Source organism: Bufo bufo, chromosome 2 (assembly GCF_905171765.1).
Source record: "Bufo bufo chromosome 2, aBufBuf1.1, whole genome shotgun sequence".
NCBI lineage: Eukaryota > Metazoa > Chordata > Amphibia > Anura > Bufonidae > Bufo > Bufo bufo.
Window position 1 is genome coordinate 236,822,941 of NC_053390.1, and position 21,916 is coordinate 236,844,856.

Here is a 21,916-nt window from a genome sequence, read left to right on the forward strand (position 1 = left end):
AAGAATAGGACCAGTTCTATTTTTATTACGGAGGTGCGGAAATGAGTCCGTTCCCGTTCCGCATAATTGCGGTGCGGATCCGGACCATTCAACGGACGTCTGAATGGAGCCTTAATAGGTAGTAAAAAAAAATAAACACAAACAAAAGTAACCACAATAAAAATACAAATATATTGACAGTCCAAAACGATATAAGCTGCGGGCCCAGCAGCAAATGATCAAAGTAGATTAAAAAAAAAAAGATAAATCATTAGCAATATAGTCACAGTATTGAGAAATATGTTTGTCAGTTAGCAGCTTTGTATTTAATTGCTGTCTCCGCACTAGTGTCTGATATACCAATCACTGCAGGTTTATCACAGTGCAATGTATAGTGCAGCGCTCACCACGTCTATCTTGACATAAATTTCTCTCTGCATATGAATATGTTGAGACTTAACGGCTCCGGACACTGCATTTACAATTCCTTTTTTAATTCTGTAAGCAGATATTCAGGTGGAAGCGCTCATACTCGGGTACGGGCATTCGACCGGCATGCTCCGTGCTGGTAATTGGCTGGCCTAGCTCTGTAGTGGCACTCCACATTGATCCAGTACTTGGTCAATACTTCACTTGCCAGATGCTTCAGAAATGATGGGTAAAGTCCTGTTGGAAGCAGATTTAACACACACAGAACTAAACAAATGGGTAACGCCATTGTTTCCAATAAATCAATGAGGAGATCAGTCTCTTGCCAAATAGTTGTGTAAGGCTAGGTTGGGCTAAACGCATTTTGGGGCTCCTAGTCCCCTCTTCGGTAGCCACACAGATAATTAAATGTTTGCTTTCTTTTGCCCCAATATATAGGTAGGAAGGTGTTTCATAAGCCCTGGACTGGAATCAAATACTTGAGAAAACACGCAGTGGACCAAACTATTTATATAATATATAGGGAATAAATCTAATATGTAATTAAAGAATTTGGATCCCATTAATAAAGACTTGATGGATGTAGTAGATGTGGATCTGGAATAACCTGTTGATTTTAGGGCAAAAATCTTTCTACCAAATTACTGTCATGGAACTATAAAATAGCATAAAATATTTATGCCTATAAAATACTGGGGTATAAATAATATATTTTAGTCCTTTCCAAAGATTAAGGGTATGCGTTTAATTAGATACATTTAAATGCTTCATTTATGAGCTTAGGGAATTGTCTACTGCCCCGCTGAGCCATTGCCATTACATTTAATTTTGAACATTTTGCTGCAGATTAGAAAGGATCTTAGTTAATGGTTTAGCAGTCACTGAAGTTTTGGCCTCTGTTCATGCTTTTTTTTTTTTTTTTTTTTTCTGGAAATTAACTAGACTTTGCTTTGGTCATAAAGCTGATATCTAGGAGTAGATTGGATGTGTGAGGAATTGGAAAGATTAGGGATGTGTAAATGTCACAGTCTGACATCTGCCATTTTTCTCTATTTTTAAAGAACCTTGTTTAATTAAAGTGGTTGTCTGAGTTATTTTTTTGTGCTTTCTATGTTCCTAACTAAGCAAATGTAACAGCTTTCCAATTAACTCAATATCTCCAGTGCCTGGTTTCTCAGATTTCACTGAGGGTCACATGACCTGTGATGTCAGCTTCTCTCCCTGCTCTGATAAAGGTCGTTTACAAGCCTGTAAACAAGACGTCACTGTGCTGGTTACGCCCCCCCCCCCCCTTCCACTGCCGTCTACTCTGCTAGGATTCTTAACCCCTTCAGCTGCACATACTGGCTAGCTCTGCAGGCAGTGAGGAAACAATGCTGGGCACTGGAGCTGACATACTAGAGAGAGCATTGCACAAGAAGGTAGGGGGAAGATCCTGTGTGTATTAGCAGTGTCATTATACAAGTGGGACTTGTAGTTCTACACTAAGTTGCTGTTGATTCTCCCAGCACTCAGGGCAGCTCTTGTATTCACTCCCTTAGCAGTGTCATTATACAGCTGGGACTTGTAGTCCTACACATACAACATGCTGCAGAGTCCCCCAGCAGGCAGACATGTCACTCAGGGCAGCTCTTGTATCCACTCCCTTAGCAGAGCAGGGGGAGGGGCAGAGATTGTTTGTTTGTTTTTATTGCATGTAAACAAAGGGCCAGAAAAGAACCAGGGAAATTAGGAAATAGATATATATTTTTTTTGCATAAAACTTCCTTAGCTCAGTTATATATCAGATTTTCAGTGCTATATTATTTTTTTTCATAACTCGGACAACCCCTTTTAACTCTCCAAAATTTAGCCCAGCTTAGTTTTTTCAACCTGTAAATGAATCATAGAGCATTTTTTATGTTTTTCTTTTCATTTGTTCAATAAAAGTGCACATCTCGGTATATCAGAGCCTCTCCAAAACGTAAAATGAACATGTACCAAACTGCACCAAAACTGTATCTCATCAGATACTTTATCTGACGCACCAGAATTGTTTACATGCGGTGTCTTGGGGTCTTTTGACTTGGGCCGAGGATTGGCCAAGTTGTTGCCCCCTGTGTAAACAAGGGTTTGATGTTGACGAGCAATGAATCTTTATTGGGGATGAATGATCGCAGTAACGATAGTTCATCCCCTTACACAGAGGTTTATTGCTGCATGGTTCCCTGTGTATCAGCTCATGTGAATGGCTTCTTAAAGGCTATGGAGACCTTCAGGACAATTATTTTTATTTATTTTATTTTTATTTTTTTTTATGGTTGCATTTTACTCATTTTCAGTATATCTTTATTAAAAATTTTCAGGATTAAAAAATCAGTCTGTGAGCAGGCTGTGTAGCGAGGTATTTAGAGGTTCTTTCCCCTTTAATCCCTTCTAATGTAGTAGGTTAGTGGTACCTGGCCGCATTCCTGAAGTAGCTGTACATTCGTACAGCACACTGAAGACCTTTTAGAAGGGGCCAGGAGGCTAAAAATAATCTAAATATGTAACAAACAGAGCAGCTCCATTGAGGACATCAACTCTCTGAATCATATGAGCGTCGGCTGGGTGCTGTGTTGGGAACTGGTCAATGAGGAGCTGGTTCATTTGTTCACAGTAATAGATAATTAATAGGCAATTTCGGTTTTCTTTGAATCCTATCATCTGATGGCTATTGTTTAGCTCTTATCTCTGGTCTCCTGTCCTCATAAACACTCATTATAGCTCAATTCTTATCAAACTGATAAGAATACGGCTTATATAAGGTGACTGTATAGTCCCTTCTTATTTCTACCTCAGCAGGGGTTTTCTCAGATATACTGCCTTGCTCCTACCTAGGCAAGAGCAGAAAGCCTTTAAAAGAGGATCACTATGCCTAGACCTGATTGTGGGGAGAGTCACTGACTGAGCATGTGTGTCCTTTAGCACTCTGCTCTTTAGATGAATGCGCACATTGCTATACACTTATACACCAGTTAGCACCATACTGTTAAAAAAATAATAATAATTTCATAACTTCTAGTTATATAACTTCTGGATAATTTTTTAGCAACATGCCAGTGGCAAACATAAATTATGATACATTCAATAAATATGATATTTAAGGGTGGCATGACCCTTTTAATTCTGCCTTATTATTCAGGGTGAGTCAAGTGTCTCAGGACACCCTTTTATTTCAGAAACAAAAGGGAAAAAGGAGATTTTTGTGGACTCCTCACCTGTAGAGTTCATTGAGGGACACAGGACCGTGGGTATAGCTGCTTGCTGCCACTAGGAGGCGACACTAGGCTAGAAAGTGATAGCTCCTCCCCCGCCAGCTATACCCTCCCCAGCCAGGAGAGAGCATATCAGTTTGTGCCCAAGCAGTAGGAGTAGCAGAAAAGAACTGACAACACAGTGAGAACACCGCCTACGTCAGTAGGTACGAACAAAAACAACCCCAACCGATAACCGCTGCCATGTGCGGTAACAATAGAGAAAACAATGGGTGTGCGCTGTGTTTCCCAATGAACTCAGCGAGAGAGATTTTACAGGTGAGTCCACAAAAATCTCCTTTTCTCGCTCGTATCATTGGGGGACACAGGATCGTGGCACGTCCCAAAGCAGTCCAAGGGGAGGGAAAAACAATCCTTGCCCATGCAAAAACTTCCCTCGCGGACGCTCAGGACACAGCTACCTGCAAGACTTTACAACCCAGGGCAGCATCTGCCGACGCCAGGGAGTTCACCTGGTAGAATTTCGTGAACGTGTGTAAGGAAGACCACGTTGCAGCCTTACACAACTGGACAGCTGATGCATGATGGAAGCGGGCCCAGGAAGCGCCAACCGCTCTGGTTGAGTGGGCAGTGATTCCAGGGGGCGGAGTTCTGCCCCGGGAACGGTATGCCTCAGTGATTGCTAAGCGTATCCACCTGGCAACCGTCACATATGGAAGCTGCGCATCCCTTACAAGGTCCGTCAGGAAGCACGAATAACTCATCCGTGCGGCGGAAGGAGCTAGAGATTGACAGATTCTCAGAGCTCGAACCACGTCAAGCTTGTGAAGAAAATGCTCCCTAGGATGCGAGGGAGCTGGGATAAAGGAAGGGAGGACAATGTCCTCGTTAACATGGAAGGCAGAGACTACATTCGGTTGAAAGGCAGGTATGGGACGGTGCACTGCCTTATCCTTATGGATTAAAAAAGGTTCCCTACAGGAAAGCTCTGCCAGCTCTGAGACATGCCTGATGGATGTGATAGCCCCCAGGAATGCAACCTTCCAGGAAAGATAGCTGAGGGACACTGTCCGTAGCAGTTCAAACTGAGCTGATTGGAGTGAACCCAGCACGAGGTTCAGATCCCAAGAAGGCAAGGGAGGCTGATAGGAGGGAATAACATGAGCCACCCCTTGAAGGAAGGTTTTAACCGGGCCTTTCAAAGCCAGAGGGCGCTGAAGCAAAATGGACAGCGCTGACACTTGAGCTAAGGGCAAGTCCCAATTCTAAACCAGATTGCAGAAAAGAGAGAAGCGTAGTGGAGGGAGATTACGTTTCTCACAGAAGCCCAGATAGAACCTCCAAGTCCTGTAGTAAATTTTGGATGAGGCTGGTTTCCTGGCTCTGATCATGGTCTGAATAACCCTATCAGGGAAACCTCGCTGTTTTAAAATGGTGGTTTCAACAGCCACGCCGTCAAACGTAGCGACTGTAAATGCTGGTGGAAGGCAAGTCCCTGAGAGAGCAGATCGGCCTTGAGTGGTAGGGGCCACGGTGCATCCCCTAGGAGAAGGACGACGTCTGAGTACCACGCCCAACGAGGCCAGTCCAGGGTGATGAGCATCGCCTGGATGCCCTCCGTCCTGATCGTGCGTAGAACACGCGGCAGGAGAGGCGGGAACACATACACTAGAGAAAACCCGTCCCACGGCGCTACCAAAGCGTCTGCGGCGCATGCCTTGGAATCTCTTGTGCGAGAGAAGGTGGGAAGTTTGTGGTTGAACCCAGTTCTCCACTCCCGGAATGAACACTGCTGAAAGAGCTGGGACATGTAACTCCGCCCAACTCAGGATTTTTGATGACTCCCTCATCAACGCAGGGCTGCGGGTACTCCTCTGATGGTTAATATAAGCCACAGCCGTGGCATTGTCTGATTGAATCCATATCTGCTGGCCCTTCCAGAGAGGGGCCCAATGGAGAAGGGAGAGTCGAATGGCCCGGAATTCCAAGATGTTGATTGGCAGTTTGGACTTCGATTGAGACCATAAGCACTGGACCGTCCTGGGAGGGAAGACTCCTCCCCATCATTGAAGGCTGGCATCGGCAGTAATGGTCGTCCACAAGACCGTGAGAAAAGACTTCCCCCGACTGCAAAGTCAGGGTCCGGAGCCACCACCTGAGAGCTAGACGCACCTGTGTGGGCAGAACAATGTGACGGTCCAGGGACTCTGGAGATTTGTCCCAACGAGTCAGGATCGCCAATTAGAGCGGACGGGAGTGAAATTGTGCAAATGCAATCGCCTCGAAGGAAGCGACCATAGCCCCCCAAGACTTGCATACAGCAACGGATAGATGGGGGTTTGCAATGGAGAAGCAGATGAACTGACCGTTGGAGTGCCAGCTGTTTGTCCACAGGGAGGCGGATCAACGCCTCCTCAGTGTCCAGGGTCATCCCCAGGAACGTGATTTGTTTAGCAGGGGCCAGTGAGGACTTCTGCAAATTCACCAGCCAACTGAACGGAGTGAGGATATCCAAGGTGATATGAAGACTGGCCTCGTTCTGAGCCAAGGTAGCCGCCTTGACCAGAATGTCGTCCAGGTAAGGAATCAAGGTGATGCCCCTGGAACGAAGCAGGGCAAGTAGGGGAGCGAGGACCTTTTGTGAAGACTCGCAGTACCGTTGCCACCCCAAAGGTGAGGGTGACAAACTGGAAGTGATAGAGCCCTAAAGCGAAATGGAGAATGCGCCAGGGCGACGGAGATGTTTAGGTACGCTTCCTGAATATCTATGGAGGAAAGGAATTCTCCCTGGTCCAGTGAAGCAATGACTGAGCGAAGGGACTCCATCCGGAAGTGTTGAACCCGAAGGTACCCTTTCTGCCTCCTTGGGTACTTGGGACCGGAAGAAGCACTCCGGGGGAGGGGAGGGGAGGTAAACTCTATTTTGTAACCTGATGTGACTACTTTGAGTGCCCATGCGTCTGAGATGTGGGCCCGCCAAATCTCCTGTTTGATGGGCCTCCAGGCCGATTGAGGCTTAAAAAACTGCCTTTTCTTCTGTTCATGTGCGGTAGCAGCAGGAGACACCACTGAAGCTGGCCGCGTACCAAAGGTGCGGCGAAAGGAATGTCCTGGTACAAACGATGACCTAGCGCGAGGGGTGCCCTTGGACTTACTCTGGGGAAGGTGAGTTCTCTTCCCGCCCGTCGCCTCTGAGATTCTCATCCAGCCGGGTACCAAACAAACTGGAACCTGAAAGGGCGTGTTTGGAAGAGGCATCCGCCGCCCATACCTTGAGCCAGAGCTCACGCCGTAAGGTGAGGACGGAAGAGCGGGCAACTAAAGTACCCGTGTCCAAGGAAGCCTCACAAAGGTACTTCCCTGCCTGACCAATCTGCAGAGCTTGGAACTGGAGCTCCGCTAGGAGGAGGTCCGTCACCAGACCCTGATGCAAACTGAGCGCCCATTCAGCCTTAGCTACCCAAGCGGAGGCGAAAATGGGACACAGAGCTGAGCCACTTGCTGCAAACAGGGACTTAGACACTGCCTCCATCCAACGGTCTACTGGATCCTGGAGGGAGGAGCCGTCGGCTACCGCAATGGCGGTGTTTTTGGCCAGACTCAGCCGGGAAGGAATATAGTAAATCATGTCGCTTAGGCGGGGCATAGCGACGATCTGGGTGGTCGTCATGCAAGGGAAGTGGTCATGCAAGGGAAACACTTTTGGAGTTTGCCTGGAGCGGAGGAAGGACACTCCCTGACTAGTGGAGGGAGGGTCGTCTTGAACCTGGAAGGTGTCCCGGACTGCCATTACTAGGCTATCCACCATGGAAGCAATGTTAGAAGATTGTTCTGAATCCATGTCAGATAGTGAATCGGCAATCTCCCCTTCGGACAGGACTTCCCCAGGAATGGAGGATATATCCGATCGTGACTCAAGGGAGGGGGGGGGGGGAGCAGTGATGTAAGATGAGGAATGTTCTCCTGCTCTGGTCGCTTCTGTAACGACCTGCTCCTAAGGGGTTCGCCCAAAGAAAGTGAGGACTGCTCTGGTGGGGACTTATCAACCAAGCAACCCATGAGGGATAGGGTGGATTGGGATATTTTAGTGAGGTCCTCCACCGCCCCGGATAGAGAACGTGCCCAGCCCGGTTCCACAGAATCAGAGCGATCATGTGGTTGCATAGGCTGGGGGGCAGTGTTACCCCAGACTGAGAGCATGCGGAGCATACAGGGTCCGACTGACCGCGAGGGAATTTCAGATTGCATATAGTACATGCAAAGTGCGTAATAATAGGCAGGCGGGGGTCATTGGTGGGTTCAGAATTAGCCTAAATGACCGACTCAAGGCTGGGGAGGGAGTAAAGAAACGTCCTACCAGCAAACAGAGGCTACCCAGGTCCTATGCTCCTCCTGAGAAGCGGCTGCAGCAACAGAAGCGAGGGAAGAAAAGGAACCGCCCGCTGCAGTGGCATGAAGCGAAGTCCCGCCACTTCCCCTCAGAGGAAGGTACCACATGCGGCCTCTCCAGCTGTGAAGCCGGGGCCTAAATTTGAGCCGCGGCCGACCGCTGAGTATGTCGGTCGGCCGCCGGAAAAAGTAGGACCAGAGCCGGAGTCATTGCTACCCGCGGCAGACCCTATTTTCAGCCATAGGGACAGAGCGTTCATCGGAGCGTGCGCAGGAGCGGCCTCCCGCCGCACATATAGGCGGGCGGCCCATGTGTAATAAACATAGCTTTGGGCCCCCGGGGAGTATTAATAAAGAGTACATTGACCGAGAGGGATATAGTGAATCCCTCTACCAATGCCCGATATGCACACTGAGGGGGGGTATACTCATCCTCTTGATGCTGTCCACTTCCTTCTCCATCCGGCAGAACCAGCAGGGTCACCCCTTCAGCCACTGGCACCTATGATATGGATTTCTGCACAAATTGGTCATAAAATGTGATCTGATCTTCATCTAAGTCATAACAATAGACAATCAGAGTCTGCTTAAACTAATAACACACAAATAATTAAATGTTACCATGTTTTTATTGAATACACCATGTAAACATTCACAGTGCAGGTGGAAAAAGTATGTGAACCCCTAGACCAGGCATGCTCAACCTGCGGCCCTCCAGCTGTTGTAAAACTACAACTTCCACAATGCCCTGCTGTAAGCTGATAGCTGTAGGCTGTTTGGGAGTTGTAGTTTTGCAACAGCTGGAGGGCCACAGGTTGAGCATGCCTGCCCTAGACTAATGACCTGTCCAAGAGCTGATTGGAGTGAGGTGTCAGCCTACTGGAGTCCAATCAATGAGATGAGATTGGAGGTGTTGGTTACAGCTGCCCTGCCCTATAAAAAACACACCAGTTCTGGGTTTGCTTTTCACAAGAGGCATTGCCTGATGTGAATGATTCCTCTGCACAAAAGAGCTCTCAGAAGACCTACGATTAAGAATTGTTGACTTGCATAAAGCTGGAAAGGGTTATAAAAGTATCTCCAAAGGCCTTGCTGTTTATCAGTCCACGGTAAGACAAATTGTCTATAAATGGAGAAAGTTCAGCACTGCTGCTACTCTCCCTAGGAGTGGCCGTCCTGTAAAGATGACTGCAAGAGCACAGCGCAAACTGCTCAATGAGGTGAAGAAGAATCCTAAAGTGTCAGCTAAAGACTTACAAAAGTTTCTGGCATATGCTAACATCCCTGTTAGTGAATCTACGATACGTAAAACACTAAACAAGAATGGATTTCATGGGAGGATACCACAGAGGAAGCCACTGCTGTCCAAAAAAAAACATTGCTGCACGTTTACAGTTTGCACAAGAGCACCTGGATGTTCCACAGCAGTACTGGCAAAATATTCTGTGGACAGATGAAACCAAAGTTGAGTAGTTTGGAAGAATCACACAACACTATGTGTGGAGAAAAAGAGGCACAGCACGCCAACAGCAAAACCTCATCCCAACTGTGAAGTATGGTGGTGGGGGCATCATGGTTTGGGGCTGCTTTGCTCCGTCAGGGCCTGGACGGATTACTATCATTGAAGGAAAAATGAATTCCCAAGTTTATCAAGACATTTTGCAGGAGAACGTAAGACTATCTGTCCACCAGCTGAAGCTCAACTGAAGATGGGTGTTGCAAGAGGACAATGACCCAAAGCATAGAAGTGAATCAACAACAGAATGGCTTAAACAGAAGCAAATACGCCTTCTGGAGTGGCCCAGTCAGAGTCCTGACCTCAACCCGATTTAAGATGCTGTGGCATGACCTCAAGAAAGCGATTCACACCAGACATCCCAAGAATATTGCTGAACTGAAACCGTTCTGTAAAGAGGAATGGTCAAGAATTACTCCTGACCGTTGTGCACGTCTGATCTGCAACTACAGGAAACGTTTGGTTGAAGTTATTGCTGCCAAAGGAGGTTCAACCAGTTATTAAATCCAAGGGTTCGCATACTTTTTCCACCTGCACTGTGAATGTTTACATGGTGTGTTCAATAAAAACATAGTAACATTTAATTCTTTGTGTGTTATTAGTTTAAGCAGACTGTGATTGTCTATTGTTGTGACTTAGATGAAGATTAGATCACATTTTTTGACCAATTTGTGCAGAAATCCAAGTCATTCCAAAGGGTTCACGTATTTTTTTTCTTGCAACCGGGAAAACAGAGAGGCTAGGCGACTGTTTCCCATTCTAAGGAGAAAGAAAAAATCAAAATAAAATAAAGAGAATTAAATAAAATGCCGCCCTGCAATATGCAGGGAGGTCTGCCTTCTATGACGCTAAGCTAAAAACTGACCTGCTCTCTCCTGGCAGGGGAGGAGCTATCACTTTCTAGGCTAGTGTCATCTCCTAGTGGCAGCAAGCAGCTATACCCATGGTCCTGTGTCCCCCAATGATACGAGGTTTGGTCTATTTGGCCACCTGTGTATGTGGTTTGCCAATATGTTGGCAAGACGATGCGTGAATTTCGTCGCAGAATCAGCGAACATATGAACGATATCAGGAAGAATGCTGACACTCCTATTGTGCGCCACATTAACGTACACCACTCCGGAGATGTGCACTCCATCTTATTTCAGGACATTGAAATTGTGAGACCATCACCAAGAGGGGGCAATTTTGACCAGCGTGTCTTTCAAAAAGAAGCCCAGTGGACGTTTAGACTGGGTACAGTCCGTCCTGCTGGATTAAATGATCACATTTCATTTGCTTGCTTCATTTAACCAATAAAGGTGTTTGTAGGGTATATCCACCACTGTGCGTTGTAGGAGTGTCCAGGTTGCCCTGCCAAGCCTTAGTTATATTGGTTTGGATCAGTGTGGAGGGATATTTGCTTTTATGACATCATGACACCTAACGTATCCTCCATATCTAAATTGCCTGTTAATTACTTGTTTTTTGACCAGCACCTCGATACATTTATAAGAATTATCTCTTACCTGGTTTCATTTTTTGGCCGCACCAGGTGACCGTGAAATTGTGGCAACAAATAACCACACACGAGTTCACCAAACAATACTTGTGTACCTTTCTGATACAGGTTGGCAGATACAATATGAGAGGGTCTTGTTGAGAACGAACTGTCTAAATTGCTGTAGCCTCTAATCCTTTCACTTGTCGCCCCTTACGCCTACCTGGTATCTACCTGGTATCAGTTGTGTTTTTTATGTTAATACACACATTAAGATTATTGAGGATTTATGATACATGTCCCCCTATTTTATTAATAAGTTATTAATTTTAACGTCTTCATCCATCCGTCAGATTATGTTTGGAACATAGCCCCCATCTTGAAAGCAGTCATATTGGATCAATGACCAATTTTTCCTTTGGGAAGGAGGTCATGTAGCATATCGGAGAAGGAGGGAATTTTCTCAGAAATCAGTCACAGATTTGCAATATCTTTTGTGGTTCAAAGGTTATCAACACAAAGTTGCAACAACAACTTTGTGTTGTCCCTGGTGCTGAACACAGTTTACAACCTTCTGTGATGTTAACTTTAAAGCACATAGAGAGATTGCAAATCTGATTACTGCAATCCCCCTTCCAATTGGAAAAATTTGTCCTTCTATGGCGGCCATGTTCTGGACATAGCCTAAAAGATAGGCCCCCTCACCCATTACTTGCTGCAGTATTCAGATATTTAATTTTCCCTTTCAGTTCTGAAATAAAAGGGTGTCCTGCGAATTTTGACTCGCTCTATAGAAGAATTTTGCTGTCCGAGTTCAGAATATCTGCGCAGACATGCAGTGTCTGTCTGTCATCAGCTCCCCAAAAATGTAGCTCTAGTGCTAAACTGTAGATTCCTGTACCATAGCATCCTCAAAACTGGAAAGAGTTTGCGAAGACTTTCACATTGAAGGCTTATCCTTCAGATGTTTGAGTTGTAATAGGACATCAGTGGTATAGTCTGGAAGAACTTACATTTGCAACTGTTAATCTGTACTGTATCCAGAAGAGATTTCCTGCCAAATATTCATAACATATTGATGCATCAGTTTTTTTGGGTCTGTTTCAGGCTGAGAATTATGATTTGCTCCCAGAGGATATCATTGTGCCTACAACAGAGTACCCTGTCACAGAAAGGTCCCCAATTCGTGAATTGCCACATGAAGAAAAGGAGAAAAAGAAGAAGAGGAGGAAGAAGCGGTCCAGGTCAAGATCTCAATCTCCAAGAATTCATTATGAATCCAAATCCCGATCTCATTCAAAAGTCAAGCATTCCCTTCCCACAGCTTACAGAACAGTTAGGCGTTCCAGGTATGTTTTTTTTTGTATATTAGTATAATATTTGGGTGGTTACTTTCTTCGAAGATTGGAAGTGCTAATGATTTTCACTGCTACTTTCTTTAGTACTACTTTGAGTCTTGTGCTTCAAGGCCTTTCCCTTTCAGTCATCTGGTCATGCAGACTAATGCCTGTCACACGTCAGTGTTTTGGTCAGTGATTTCCATTAATGATTGTGAGCCAAAACCAGCAATGGAGCCTCCACAGACATAAGGTATAAGGGAAAGATCTGCACCTGTTCTGTGTTTAGAGCCGCACCTGGTTTGGCTCACAATCACTGATGGAAATCAGACGTGTGAATGAGGGTTCAATGAGACATGGGAGGTAGGTGAAAGCCAGGTACCATTCCAAAGATGGCTTTCTTCCACTGGAGCCCTACTGCCAAGATGTCCTTGGTCATCACGGCCAAGCAGATCCCACTAAGCCCTGCTCTTTTGATAATAACCGTATATAAAAATAATGGCTTCACTTTGTTTCTCTTCAGAAATCTAGTGCTGACCAATTTTGTGCAGTAATTTCTATCTCTGTTCATAACTGTAGTCTTGATAATCCTATGTCCTTTAGATGTTATGGGCATCTACATGGTGATCCCATAAGCAAGCACAATGAAGCAGTTCTAGGGTTTGTCAAGGCAACATGGTAATCCTGTGCTACTTTCAGCTGTTAAAGGGTTTCTATCACTTCGTATGACATAATTAGCTCTCAGACACTAGCGATCCGCTAGTGTCTGCTCTGGCCAACCATCCTAATATAACTGTTTATTGGGCAGCCGTTTTGCTAAAAAAATAACTTTTATAAATATGCTAATGAGCCTCTAGGTGCTATGTGGGCGTCATTAGCACCTAGAGGCTCCGTCTACCTTCATACACAGCCACCGCCCAGCGCGTCCCTCCAGCCCGCCCATCTCCTGCTGAATGCGATCCTCCGTGTGACGCAACGGACGAATTCTCGCGCATGCGCCGTGCGCGGCTGTATTCGGCGCATGCGCAGTGAATGTCTGACCGCTTCCCTGCTCAGACATCTCCACTGCGCCTGTTCCTTGGAGCACTATGACGTCATCGGCGCAGGCGCAGTGGAGATGTCTGAGCAGGGAAGCGTCAGACATTCACTGCGCATGCGCCGAATACAGCCGGGCACGGCGCATGCGCGAGAATTCGTCCGTAGCGTCACACGGAGGATCGCATTCAGCAGGAGATGGGCGGGCTGGAGGGACGCGCTGGGCGGCGGCTGTGTATGAAGGTAGACGGAGCCTCTAGGTGCTAATGACGCCCACATAGCACCTAGAGGCTCATTAGCATATTTATAAAAGTTATTTTTTTAGCAAAACGGCTGCCCAATAAACAGTTATATTAGGATGGTTGGCCAGAGCAGACACTAGCGGATCGCTAGTGTCTGAGAGCTAATTATGTCATACGAAGTGATAGAAACCCTTTAAACTCTACTTTTTTTATTTTTTTTTATTTTTATTAAATGCTGCTTACTTTTCATTTGACTGCAACAAATTTTTTTTCATCCAAGATAATATATACCATTTCTTCTACTATAATAAATGAACCTTGTTTTAGATAAAATGCTCACAGAATGTATAGCATCTGCACTTGGCTTAGAAACAGAAAAGCGATGTTATAACAGTCTTTCAAAGTAGTTGGGCATCAGGAGTGGAAATTAGTCTGAAAGCTGCTGCTGGAGTTCCATTGGTGTGCACTTCTCCATCCCTTGGATAGTATCTGTTTTATTTCAGATGTTGACCTGTACTGTGGGTTGGCAGTGGGAAACTGTGCAGAAGTTCGATAAATCTTTAACACCCTGATATGCAAATGCAATAACATGAAATGCCTTGCATTAAGACATTCATCTGTGCAGGTCATAAAATGTTCTGCTGCATTTTTGTTCAGCTTTCATTTACTGTTATAATGCATACTTTCCCCTTGTATTTGGATATGGTTCCTAATGAATCCTAGTATTTGTGCAGCAAGATTCAGTACCAGACGACCGCACCAGCCACTGCGTATTTGGCAACAATGTCAGCTTGACACTCTTGCGTAGAAAAAAGTAGAGTTTATTTAGGGCTTGTTTACTTTTTGTTTTTGCCCTGTGTTTAGCGTGTACGCCAGGAACTGCGCGACATACATGGTAAGTGTGTTCATAGTGCTCCATCAGTTAGAGGCTTAAAGGGTATATTTTTAGCTTCCGTCTGGTAGGTATACGTACAGCTGGTCAGTTTAGCACAAAAAAAACAATAATAAAATAGCGTAGTAGACGGCACATTTCAGTCTTGTGGTGGTCTGGTAAAAAAAAAAAAAAGTAGCAATAAAAAGCCAATATGCCAATATGTGTTATCCGTCATTGGTCTCTGTTAAAAGGACCATTCGGGGATCTCCTATGACTTCACTGCCTGAATAGCTTAGTTGACGACAGTGAATGACAGTAGAAGTCATGTGCCATATCCAAGCACCTCTACACACTGCAGCAGGAGTACTGGGCAAGTGTCTCAAGGATATGTAAGTATATCATGTTTTTTATTTTAGGACATTGTAGGCCAGTGATGGTTAACCTCAGACTCCCAGCATGCTCCATTCATTTCTGTGGAGTTCTGAGAAAAACCAAGCAAGTGTGCATCTTGGGAGTTATAGTTTTACCACAGCTGGAGTGCCGGAGGTTAGCCATCACAGTTGTAGGGGTTGTCTGAGATTTTTCGTTATTTTTTTTGAATCAGATAATTTTTATTTGGTTTTTCAAAAAATCATAACAAAACAAAGGAAGACAGTCTGTATAGCATATATGCAACAGTAGATGACAAAAATACCATAGCATTACACGATCGGACAGATAGTTACTTACATAAGTATCACAAGTAACATAAACCATGATACAAGAAGCACATAAAATCACGTATTCAGGTTACAAAGTATATCTGGTACAGAACCACATTTCCCATTCAATAATTTATCAACAGGAAACCCACCCTCCCTACCCAACTAAAGCCCAGTACCCCCCCCCCCCCCCCCCTCCCTACCCAAGCGATGGAGCGGGTCCAAACTCCAAGATTGGACATCTTTTTAACATGTCAAAGGCACATCCATTGGTGTACAGATTTTTCGTTATTACAACCCCTTTAAGTATGTGCTATACAGGGCTGTGGAGTCTGAGTCGAGTCGTCGGAGGCAATTTTGGGTACCTGGAGTCGGAGTCGGCAAAAAATGAACCGACTCCTACTAGATTTAAATTGGAAGGTGTGCTTTTAGTGGGTTTTGAACTAATGGTCTGTGGATGAGACTATTATGGGGCATCTGTGGGTGGCACTGTTATGGGGGCTTCTGTGGGTGGCACTGTTAGGGGGGATCATTGTGGGTGGCACTGTTAGGGGGGATCATTGTGGAGGTATATATATATATATATATATATTTCATCTTATCTTCTGTGTCATCCACCGATTTTTCCCCCCCCCCCCATAACCCTGTGTAGTGAATGGGGGCCGGCATCTGTTTCTGTAATGGCAGTGGGGTCCCGGTGCCTGCTTCATTCATAAAGTGGGCGGAGCAGGGACGTGACTTAGTGAGCTGCGCTACGAGCGCCCACCCAGCCTCCTGACTGCCAAGAAGTTAGTAGTAAGTAGTACAGCGCTAGATTTAAGATGATTGGAATACTTTAACAATACCCACAAGTTAGATATGATTACTGTATACTACAGCGAGCGGGGCCCGGTCTAGTATGATACAGTGACTGCACCAGGCCCCCAGCCCCTCCTCCCTCTCAGCCTATTCACCGGACGGTCGCAGCATTCACCCCCATAAGATGCACTTCTATTTTCTCCCTCACTTTTGCGAAAAATACGGTACTTCTCTACTGTAAGAAAAAAGGCCAATTCATGCAGTGCGTCACGTTACCGCAAAACGAACACGTTAAGTGACCATGAAGAAGCATGCTTTTCATATGCTTCACTATATGGCACGCAACGCACAGTTAAGGAGCGGCAATACTTATACTTTCCATTGTGTTGTGTTCCGCTGTTACAGGGAACACAACGCCCATGGTTAACCTAGCCTCTCACTGATAACTGGTTAAGTAACTATGTTTTTTGCAGGACCAGAGACACTTGTATAAGTGAAGGGAATGGATGGTCAATAGTTCAAGACTGAAGCTGTAAACCATTTGAAAAACTGCTGTCATTCAGCTAAGGCTATAAAAACTTGTAAACTCAGATTGTTAGCTTAAACTTTAAACATGACTATGGGATTCTACTAGGGAAATCATGTTTTACAATAAATGCCCCTTCCTGGATCCCCCCACTGCCCTATCTTCAGCAGAAGATCAGCACACAAAGGAGAAGGCAGCAGCTTCCTAGCCAGTAGTTCTGTGGTAATGACATGTATGTTGCCTTTCTTTCCTTCAAGGAATGTATGAAATACATTCGCATATTAAATACAGAGGAGTCGGAAGTACCAAAAACTGAGGAGTCTGAGTCGGACCATTTATCTACCGACTCCACAGCCCTGCTGCTATATGGGTTGTACTGCATAGGAGCTGCATGCCTATACAGTAGGATATGTTGGAGCTTTCCATTCTAGTCAATGGGACTGGTGGGCACTCGATAACATCTGGCTGTGCCACAACCAGAGGCCTCTGGAAGGCTGCTAGAACAGCCTGTCAAATACCTGTAACGCAGATGTGAAAGCCTAACATGTACCTTCAAATGTGATATGAAGAGCCATTTATTCTATATCTGACATGTGTCAGCATCTTATGTTGTTTAGACAGCCATGGAATGATCCTCTGTGAGATATGAAATGGAAAGACCCAAGAACATCTTTCTCTGCATCCAGTGGTCTATTAATTCACTTTCCACAACATATCAGACACTATCCCCAGAAAAATGTCACTGTTCCGAATCAAATATACCCCTTCTTTCTCGCTTTGTGGAACTCAGATTATCTCAACTCTTTACATTCACAGAATCTAAAGAGTATATGGTATACAGCTCCCTGTTGAACTGGATGTATGTCTTTTAGGAATCGTGTAGGTATTCGTTGTCTATTATATCAAGTTAGAAAACTAATGGTGAAATATGGGATTCAGCCAGTAGTGCCTACTGGTTGGCTCGTCTGAATGTAGAGATTAGACTGAAAAATCAAGATTAATCCATACTGTGTTTCAGGTTTCTAGTGACATTGATATTTTACCTATAAATGGTATGAAACTTTTATTTTTGACCTAGTTATTGCACATCTTTTCCACGTATACTATATAATGTTCTGTTCATATTTATTTCAGATCACGTTCAAGATCACCTAGAAAACCACCACAGTCCACAGAAAGAAGAAGAGAGGAAGACCGAGAAAGAGATGTCTCATGTTCTTATCGTGTTGGACAAAACCCTGGATACAGCAGTAAACGGTCACGGTACGAATATCCTAATCTGTATCATGCAACAGATCTGGTTATAATCTTTTTATTTTAAGCACTTTGGGGGGGAAATTGTCCCTTACTTGCTTTGGAGGTTTTTACGGTCACTGACAATAAATCTCTTGACTGTAAAGGCTATAAGAGCAAGGAGTGAAGAATGGAAGAGCTCACCTTAAAGTGTGCCTTACGTTACACATTGCATTCTGTTCACACTTGGCTGTCTGTTAATTAGCTGTAGTGCAGACTGAATTTTTTTTTCTAACCTTAGGTCTTGTTCCATTCTGCACTGCTTTGGTATGTAAATGCAGGATTTTCATATGCAGGGCTACTAGTTGATGCTCTTTTATTTCTAGCCCCATTCACATTTACAGGGTAACCCAGAGGAGCTGTATGTGTGAATGCAAACATCCACAGTATCTGTCCCAGACCTTTTCTCCCCAGTGCCCTAGTACTAAATCTGGGTTTTGTCCGAGTGCACAGCAGTGAAATGTTAAGCAAAATCACAGATGATTTCCTCTAGTGAGAATGTTCCTGACATGGAATATCTCTGGGCTGATAGCTACATGTGTGAAAGGCCAACTCTGGTAAATCTCTGGACCTGATAATCCTGAAATATTCCAGTTTAGATGTGGAAACAGCTTCTGAGGTTTCCCATCAACACTAACATCCCATAATGCCAGGTACGGCACTGATCCCTCCTGTGCACACTTCTGCTATAACTCAGTGCTTTATACACTATGAGAGAAGATTTGCACTATGCGCGTCCTTCTGTAAGTGTCTTTTATCCTGATGTACGTGAGAATTGAAAAACATTGACCGGTATAAGTGAGATGTTATTTGAAACTTGTGCTCACAATGGACAGTCTTTATTTTCAAGGGAAGGCATTTAATCTGTGGTGGGAACCACTGTGCAGATATGATCAAGTATATTTCATATTAACCACTTAACTGTTTTGCCCGGTCCAGCTCGGACAGTGGAAAAGTAGCTAAGTGGAGGGGGGAGGGCTGCTTTAGATGCTGCTATCTCCTGAATGGTAGCAGCTAGAAACATGCAAGACTAAAATGACAGCTAAAGTCCAAGCAACAGAGGAGAAATCACTGTTGGGAATCGAGTCAGGAATAAACGCAGGTAAAACCTGCTTTTACTTTCACTTTTAGCTGCATTCACAGCATTCCGATTTTCTATCCGTGATATCTTCCCCCGTACTGAACATATTGCTGTCATTCTGGTAGTGTCTGAAAGCCTGGAATGCGTTCAAAGAAACAATTAAGAAGATATCACCATAATCTTTTTTGCCATTCTGACCTTGTTTACTGCACCATACAGCATTATGAATGATAATGACGTCACCCCTTTAGCTCCATGTTCCTGTTCATAACGTACACTATAAGAATATTTACTGGATTATTGAACAGATTTTGATTTTTAAGGGGCAGTGGCTGAATGGGCTTGCTGTGTGGCAACTTGAGCCATAAATACACTTGGAGCACTTGTCACTTCCCTCCTTTACGCCCCACGACAGGTCACACAGTGTTACTATGCAAGAGTTCTTCTCCCTGGTGAAAAACTATCTGAAAGATAATTTACTGTTCCTGGGGGTGCAGTAGCCACCCTGTCAGGATGTTTAGCACTTGAACATAACACTGAGAATTTTGTCATAGCTTTAGAGAGGGAATCTAACATGTTTTAAGTTTTTAATTTGTAAATCAAAAGTTTAGTAACTCATTTTTTTTTTTTCACTTACTACTCTGCGACAGGACGTGCAGCCTTAGGGTCCATGCAGACATCCGTAGTGTTTTGTGGTCCGCAAAACACTGACGCCGCACATCGCTGGCACTTAATAAAGGTCTCCTTTTGTCCGCAGCTGTGCTGTCCCCATCTTTTCCGGCCCCATTGAAAATGAATGGGTCCGCACCCATTCCGCATAATTGCGGAATGGATCTGGACCCATTTTACGGACGTTTGAATGGACCCTAATCAATTATCACACCGTATTTCTTTTCTCAACAACTGACGGTAAATGTTTTGTTACCTATAGAACATTCTGACGAAATAACTACTGGTTTTCAATTTCCGAGAAACTAATCCAAAGACTTCAACCATTCTCATTGCACTTTTGCTAAAAAAAAAAATTAAATAAAAAAAATGCCCATTGCCACTGCATGCTTAAGGACCTGCGCCGTACATGTACAGATCTGCCGGATGCTGGGGCAGGATCGCGGGGGCATCCATGCCGGGTAAGGGCAGCATGGTGTCTTTCCACCCCCCTGCAGCTCCAAGCGCTGCGATTGTCCGGTCAATGAAGACCGGCACATCGCAGCGCCGGAAGCAGAAGGAAGTTGCGGGGAGGTTCATGGGGAGGTAACCGCTGCTGAACTAGTCAGCACCTGTTTCCCCCGAGGTCAGGCAGGGGACACCAGTGTTTGGCATCCCCTGCCAGCCAATGGCAGCGCTAAAGCTGCACAGGAAAGGGTTGAATCTCTCTGCAGGCAGCCATTCTAGCTGGTGACTGCATGCAGACAGGTTCTGTGCTACTTGTGGTGCACCACCACTGCGATTTGAGATTTTCCTGCTGAAAGAAAAAAACTTCTCGAATTGCTGCACTGATTTTTATTTTAATTTTTTTCATTTGCAGCTGTTCCAGATCCCCAAACCACCCTCTGTCCCTTCCCGCCACTCCCTCCCCGTCCATTTTTTTTTTACAATTTTCCAGCTCTGCACCACTTTTTCTGCATGCGGGCTCTGACCGCCAAGCGCTGATCAGTCCATAAACCACTGTTCAGCACCTGGGCTCATTTTTTTTGTGCAGACATTTTATTTTTTTATTCATCTGTGCATTTTGAAGTAATAGTTAGAATCTTATATGTATATGTTGATATTTAGATATATGTATATGTTGATATTTAGATAGAGTTTTTTTTTTTTTTTTTTGTATCTGCGGTAAATGTTTATACTGCAGTGCCTGCACGTACGCACCAAACGGCAGCTTGCGTGCGATCTGCAGCCCTGAGCACCAATAAGTAGAATTTTTTTTACTGGTCGCTTTTGTGCTCAGTTTTTTTATTTTTTTGGTGTAAAAAATACTTTTTGTGTTAAATAGAAATCAATTTTAGGTAGCGTTAGTGTAGATTTTTACATGCACAGAATATCTGCGTGCGTGCGTCCTGCACCTGCTGAGCGCTGATCAGAAACATCCATTTTTCTGATCGGTCTGCTCAGTTTACTGTGCAGAATTTTTTTTTTTTGTGTAGTTAGTTGTAGTTCTCTACTCCTTTTCTCTATATTTAAAATTTATTACAAGCCCATTCACGTGTGAAAACACAACATACACACCTCACACTAAATAAAGGTTTACATATTTCACACCCCAATAAAATAAAAATGGCCCATCCGTCCCAACGAGGATGCCACTTTCCTCTACCCCCTCATCATCATCTTCCACTGATGAGGGACCCTCTAGAAGGCACCCCAGAACAGCTGAAGCAGCACCCCCAGAGTGAGCCCATATGGACCCCACCTCCTAACTATTATCAGCCCCAAATTCCGGATTTTGAGGGCTGCTCTGGAATACAGATAGACAGTGCAGGCTTCACTGAACTAGATTTTTTTCTAAATCTTCTTCTTTGAAGATTTTGTCAATTTAATGGTGGCCTAAACCAATTTATACGCCCAACAATTCATTCATCAGAACCCTACATCGGCATATGCTAGACCCCCTAGGTTGGACCTCAGTAAGTGCAGCAGGGATGATGAAATTTTGGGGATTCGTGCTGCATATGGGCGTTGTAAAGAAGCCAAAAGTCAGACAATATTGGAGTTCGGACATTTTCCACCAGACTCCAATTTACAGTAAGACCTGAAAGTGATTTGAGTCAATTAGGAAATTCCTACACTACAACGACTACACAGTGCCCATCCCAAAACGACCTGACATTTGACCATCTGTTCAAGGTTAGGCCTGCCACTGACCACTTTAACACCAAGTTTGCTGAGGTGTACAACCCTGATAAAAATGTCTGTGTAGACGAGTCCCTATTACTTTTCAAAGGGAGGATTAGATTCCGCCAGTACCTGCCTAGCAAACGGGCAAGGTAAGGCATAAAGATA

The 21,916-nt window shown here is 44.7% G+C and overlaps 1 protein-coding gene across 2 annotated transcripts in view; it reads left to right on the plus strand.

Annotated features, from left to right (window-relative positions):
* Positions 1 to 21,916, plus strand: part of LOC120988657 (splicing factor SWAP) — a 186,405-nt gene that overhangs the window by 127,181 nt on the left and 37,308 nt on the right. The window contains exons 14-15 of one of the 2 annotated variants that reach the window (XM_040416260.1): positions 12,117 to 12,378; positions 17,677 to 17,805. In XM_040416260.1, the coding sequence (XP_040272194.1) occupies positions 12,117 to 12,378; positions 17,677 to 17,805 (391 nt within the window). The remainder of the gene's footprint in view (positions 1 to 12,116; positions 12,379 to 17,676; positions 17,806 to 21,916) is intronic. The other variant, XM_040416259.1, reaches the window with a different exon arrangement.